General features: G+C 46.7%; 1 protein-coding gene across 1 annotated transcript; it reads right to left on the bottom strand.

The window, feature by feature from the left end:
* Positions 1–3,127: 3,127 nt before the first annotated feature.
* Positions 3,128–5,674, bottom strand: LOC103633213 (dof zinc finger protein 2). The gene has a single exon (XM_008654907.4). It carries the CDS (start codon positions 5,127–5,129, stop codon positions 4,047–4,049), a length of 1,083 nt encoding a protein of 360 aa, XP_008653129.1. The 5' UTR covers positions 5,130–5,674; the 3' UTR covers positions 3,128–4,046.
* Between the last annotated feature and the right edge of the window lie 514 nt (positions 5,675–6,188).

The raw sequence follows: 6,188 nt of genomic DNA, 5'->3' as shown, positions 1-6,188 counted from the left end.
GTGGATGTGATAATGGTGCTTTTCGGATGTTAAAAGGAAAAACAAACTAAAGCACAGACTACAATGTTAATAGCATATTTTATCTACACTAATGAATCCCCCCTCCGCATACACACACAGACAAAAAAAAAATCAGTTTTCATTTATTCTCATATAAGTCAAACTGGCAAGCAGGTATATAATTGTTAGGGATCACCTCTGCAACAAAGAAACAATGCCAGCAAAAAATAGGTTGAGGTTATTGTCGACCTTAATTTTTCTAATCTAAACTGGAAACAATGTGTGTTCAAATTGGCCTTTTGAACACACACGCACACGATTGGACCAGCTAGTTATGTTACTGAATTCAGGCCACAGTACAGTCTAGTAAACTGAACTGTTTTTGTACACCAACTAAATCATCCTTGCTTGAGATTCAGAGATAATTACTAGATCCTTGACTGCCGTAGCACAGAAAGATCAACGGGTTTACTGTTTATTTATGTCCTTTAGCAGTACGAGTAAAAGCATCCAGATAGTACCACACACTGTCTTGATACATAGTTAAGCTGTTGCTGCCTAAGGGCCAGGCGCGCTCGATGCAATACCGTAGCCTACAAGAACATATACCACATGCACACAGTACCTGACTCGAATTCTTTTTCATTTAAATTAATTTACTGTTTTAAAATGTGATTTAAAAATTATCTTTACCTAGTGTGAAAAGAAAACACTCAGTAAAGAAACTATTTGCTTAATATAAAAAAACAAACGGCAAAAAAAATCTCGGCCGAATATGAAAAAACACTCGACAACCGAGTATTTTATTTTACCAAATGTTTTCGGAAAAAAACACTTAATAATAGCACTTGTACAAAATTCATTTTCTGGTAGTGCCACTACTATACATGTGTAGTACCTACGTATTTGAGGCTATATCGCTACTGTCCATCAAATGATATATTGATCAATTACCCAATATATATGTTAATCGATCAATGAGTGCATGTCGTCAGTATTAACTGCGCTGCTATTATTTGTCAAATATGTTTCAACAACTCGATCAAAGAAAAAAGAAAGAAAGCAGCACGCATATCAGATTCAGCATCCTTGCCTTATGTGTGTGTTTTTGTAGCATCAATATTATTATTAGCACCTGTACGTAATCTCTAGAAAACGAAATACATGCTACTACTAGTCTTTCAGTTGTTTTTCCTTTTAGGCTACTATGACAACTAATATTTTTGTAAGAGATTTTCATTTTTTCAAGAAAAAATTGTTCATTTTCTCTTTTGAAAATATGAATCCTTTTGAAAAATGAAGTTACCAACCTAGCCCTTAGAAAGTGAGTTGCATTATTGATAGCATGAATATACGGTACGGTCTAACCAACAGTGCGTAATTTCACTGACTGAGTTCATTGCAAAGTTCAACATATTTACGACTTCACTAGTATAGCATACTGTTAACTAGCTAAGATATTTCACCAAGTTGTGTATATGATATAGATATCTATATATAATGGTTTCTTTTTTTACTTCCTCCGTTCTTTTCTACATGTTGTATTAGCGTTGCCCTAAATTAAATATCTTTATCTTTAAACATCAAATTTAAGAAAACCATATAGTTTCACAATAAATGAATTATTTATCATAAAATTATTTGTCATAGTAAATCTAAGGACATAATAAATCTTATATTTTAACAATGTATAATTTTTTTAAAAACTGATGACGACCAAAGAGTTATAAATGTTTGATGCAGAATAAAGCTAACATGACATGTAATAAGAAATAACCAAAAGCCGAAAGAGTATCACTTATCAGATACATATACATGCATATGCGCCAGGACCGCACAGAGGAAATAATTAACAAGCTAGGTTAGAGGCGGCATTATGAGAAATCAAATTTTCACTATCTCACCAGACTTCTCTGCATGCATGCCAACTGCTCTCAAAGAGGAGGAGTAACTTCGATGACTGAAACTAGCAAGGCATGCATTCTGACAGAAAGCTAGATATATAGAGAGATATATATACTGTATTATAGCAGTGTGTCCGGCCCTTTTCTAATCAATACTCCAGCTCCAAATTAAAATCAGCATTCAAACTATGTACACCAAGCTAGGGTGGATCGAATGTTGAATCGATGAATGGAAAACGTCGTAGCATCTAGCATCATTTAGCGGAAAACGAGTATATTTGTTCTTCATATATAAGTTCCTAGTTACTTTTCATGTAGTTCGTTTCCAAAGCGGAGTGAACATGCCAACATCAACTTGCCATTTGGACTATATTCCTCATCGGCAAACTCATTGTCGACGAACACTAGCCAGATTGGTATACCTTGGTAGCATAGAAAGTACAGGACAGGAAAAAAGGCTAATAACTTGATAGATATATATTTTTTTTTGAAAGGAATGAACGAGAATATCCCTCTCTTCATCGTGAAGCTCCAAGACATGCATTATATAAGCTGATTTCCACTATTATTTTCCCTTCCACCTCCACTTCTTCTTCTTTTTTCCCCCCTGTGATGCTAGCTAGCTCATCATGCAAGTATATATATGTATATCGTTGTGAAAAATGCTGCCTGCTACGTACTATACTAGCATCAAAATGCAGTTCCAAGTTGCTACGAGACACGCAGGTAAGAACAAGCGCAGCAGCCATATTTTTATCTGTGCTGCGAGCTAGAAACGAGCTAGAAGACGCGCGCCGGGCACAAAAGATTCTGCATCACACAAACATGATAGCTCAAACTTGAGTGCACGTACTGCCGCTGGAATCCTATGATCGTGTAACAAAAAAGAAATGTACCCTCCTTCTATACGAGAGAGAGAGAGAGAGAGAGAGAGAGAGAGAGAGAGAGAGAGAGAGAGAGAGAGAGAGAGAGAGAGAGAGAGAGAGAGAGAGAGAGAGAGAGAGAGTAGAGCAACGAGCACAGAATTCAAAGATCAGATCAAGCACTCACACTCTTGCGCATGAAAAAGAGAGCAAAGACGATAAAGCTGCCGCGCATCACCAAAAGTGAGACACCCGCCCATGCACTAAAAGTGATGGAGTAACTAGCACACAGCATGCAGTAGCAGTGTGCGTGGCACCACTACTACTCAGTACTCAGAGGAGCAAGCATATCTATGTACCATCATTAGAAGTGCCAGATGTTTAAATTTCTCATAACTCACAAAGCCATCATAATTCGTACAAGCCAAGTTTGAACAAAAAAAACCCCCGAGAAAGAAGGAGAAATTAATTCCACTCTAGAAGTAGAAGCAGGGAGAAAGAAAGTAGCTAGATAACTTGATGCATGATGAACCCTTGACAACTCTAATAATGCATGAGAACTCAAAAACAGTTCTCTAATTCAGCTGCAATAGGTGTGGAAAGTACTAGTAGTATTAACTTGTACATCTAGAGAGTTCTTCCAAAAACCATGGTAGAGAGAGAGAGAGAGAGAGAGAGAGAGAGGAAGTAACCAATTAAACACACTGATTTCAAATGCCGAGATGAGAGAGAGAGGTTCATGACTTGCACCATGCATGATCTCTCATGGGCCACCTTGACTATTGTATCCCCACACACACCATATGCTCTATGTACAAAACACCCAAGGAGAAGCTAGCTAGCCAAGAACGAAGTAGGAAATCAAGTAGTGTCATGGCAGCGCTGCACTTACACTTCTTGGCTTCTTTGCTAGCTCTCTTTAGCTTCCCCATGGTCTCATGTTGTCCTCCTCCTCCTCCCAAATCCATGCATGCTCTAGTCGTCGACGGCCTTGATCATCGCTCGACGGCGAAGACCATAGATCCGATGAAGCTCAGAGTCGTCGGTGAAGAAATCCTCTTGAAATATTGGATCATTGTTTGATTTGTCCAATTTTCTGCCCTATGAGGTGGTGAGATGATCTAGCTCTCTTCTTCCACAGTGCTCTCTCTCTCTCTCTCTCATCTCAGCTTTCCCCACAAATTACATGTTATTTTAGTCAAGAAAAAATTAACCAGAAAATTAAGGTAAAAAAACGAAGTTAACGCGAGGCCAGCGGGAGTGCGGGACAGCCAGACGGCTAGAAGAACGTGGCAATGGAGGATCCGCAGTTGGTGAGGTCTGGCCACGCCGCGGCAGCGCCGCCAATACCGCCGTTGCCCCAGTACATGAACGAGGAGGGGACGGTTGGCGCCGTGGCGGCTGTGGCGGAGCTAACCCCGGGGTTCATGGACGCGGCGGCGGCGGCCATGAGCGCGTCAGATGCGATGACGTTGGCGTCGACGTTGGACGACGACGGCGTCGGCAGCTCCCAGCTGGCGCTCTGCTGGTCCCCGGGCGCGGGCTTCTGCTGGTGATCCCCGGCACCGGCGACCTCCGCCTTGACGTGCAGCTCCTCCAGGCCCGGCACGAGGGAGCTGGACAGCAGCGGCGCGTAGAAGCTGTCCATGATCCCGCCCGCGCCAGCACCGGGTGCCTCGTGCATCCACGGCTTGAGGTGGATCTGCGCGCCGGCGCCGGCGCCGGCGCCTCCGTAGCCGAGGCCTAGCAGGTGGTCCACCTGCGTCTGCTGCTGCTGCTGCATCTCGTAGGCGGTCGCCTCCGAGGAGACCACCGACTGCATGGCGGCCTGGAAGAGGCCGAGGTGGTCACCGCCAGAGCCAGCGGTCCCGAGGAGGAGCGACGCGAGCGAGGCGCCCCCGGGCAGCCCCAGCGCCGAGGACAACGACGGCAGGGACCCCGTATGCAGCGGGAGGGACAGCGTCGACGGCGCCGAGGAGGACGTGACGGCGGCGGCGGCGGCGGCAGCAGCAGCAGCAGCGGAGGACCCGTTCCTCCCGCCGGCGCCGGGCCCGCCGCTGCTCCTGGAGCGCTTGTTCTTGCGGCAGCCCCCGCCGACGGGGACGTTGCGGAGCGTGCCCCCGCGCGTCCAGTAGCGCTTGCACGCCTTGCAGAAGTGCCGCGGCTGCGACAGCGAGTAGTTGTTGTAGTAGCAGAACTTGGTGTTGGCCGAGTCGCAGCGCGGGCACCGCAGCGCCTCGGCGCGCGGGTCGGCGACCGGCGCCCCGGCGGCGCCAGCCCCGACCCCGCTCCTGCTGGCCCCAGCGTCGGGCGCCCCCGCCGCCGGCTGCTTCACAGCCGTCGCACCCCCCGCGCCAGCCATCCTTACACGTATCTCTCTCTACTAGTCTTTCTCACAGCACAGGTTGACGACGTGCCGCCGCTGCTAAGCTGAAGCGGCCAACAAGCGCGAGCTAGATCGGCCGCGCCGGTCGAGCTTGCTAGCTAGCCTCCGGTGATCCGCGTGGAGAGCGCGAGCGAGGGAGGGAGAGCGGAGAGGGGAGCTGAGGAGGGAGATGGGTGGTGGAATGGATCGGAATGAAGCAAGTGAGGCGCTACTAGGAGGATCGGAGAGGAAGGGTGGGTGGGGTTTTCAGGGGGAAGGTTCGCTGACAAGAGCTACAAAACAAAGGGGCCGGGGCGTGCAGCATAGAGGAAGAGGAGTAGTATTATTGAGCGCTGATGGCGATACTACGCACTAGAAATACCAAGCACAGCAACCACTTCGCTGCTCCAAAGCGCCACGAAACTGATCCAGCGGCGAGCGAGCGGGCGGGCGGGCGGGCCGGGGGAGAGAAGCAAGGGGCCGGTCGCTCGACGTCTAACCTAGTTTTATAGCCGCCGAAGACGACGACGTCGACGTGACCCAACCCAAGGCTTGCTTGCTAGCTAGCTGCATGCTCCATCTTATATCATTCTATGTATATGTTCTCTCACCATACCCAAGCGATAAGGTTCGGTCATTAGTAGGCTTGTGGCATACGTATATACTACTATAATGTCAGTAGAATTAATGTCGGGGTGGTTAGCGTCTGTATGTATGACTGACAGGTGTGGTGGAGTCCAGTGTGTTTCTTATTAATACACGTGTTTTAAAATACACGCGTCTCGGATGTATTTGACTGGAGCACTAGTAGCTGGATTTAGGAGTGAGGAAGGAGCTTTGCTTTTGTGTGTTTGTATAGGAGTAAGTGGGTGTGTTTGGTGTGGGGCGGGGTGGGGGACTGGGAATGCGTGGAAATAGGGCACCATATGTTGTGGTTAAATTTGTGTCTTGTGTTTTTCACGGAACACATGGTATATATCTCACAAATAATACCTAAAAATCTATGAACCCATGCGAATGTACACGCGTCTCGGCTGCATTTGACTGGAGCGGCAG

Source organism: Zea mays, chromosome 7 (genome assembly GCF_902167145.1).
Source record: "Zea mays cultivar B73 chromosome 7, Zm-B73-REFERENCE-NAM-5.0, whole genome shotgun sequence".
NCBI classification, from domain to species: Eukaryota; Viridiplantae; Streptophyta; class Magnoliopsida; order Poales; family Poaceae; genus Zea; species Zea mays.
Note: the sequence above shows the minus strand (reverse complement) of the source record. Positions and strands in the feature narration are given on the sequence as shown.

What these genes read in the sequence shown, in the direction of transcription:
- LOC103633213 (XM_008654907.4), bottom strand. Translation starts at nt 5,129, where the DNA reads ATGGCTGGCGCGGGGGGTGCGACGGCTGTGAAGCAGCCGGCGGCGGGG.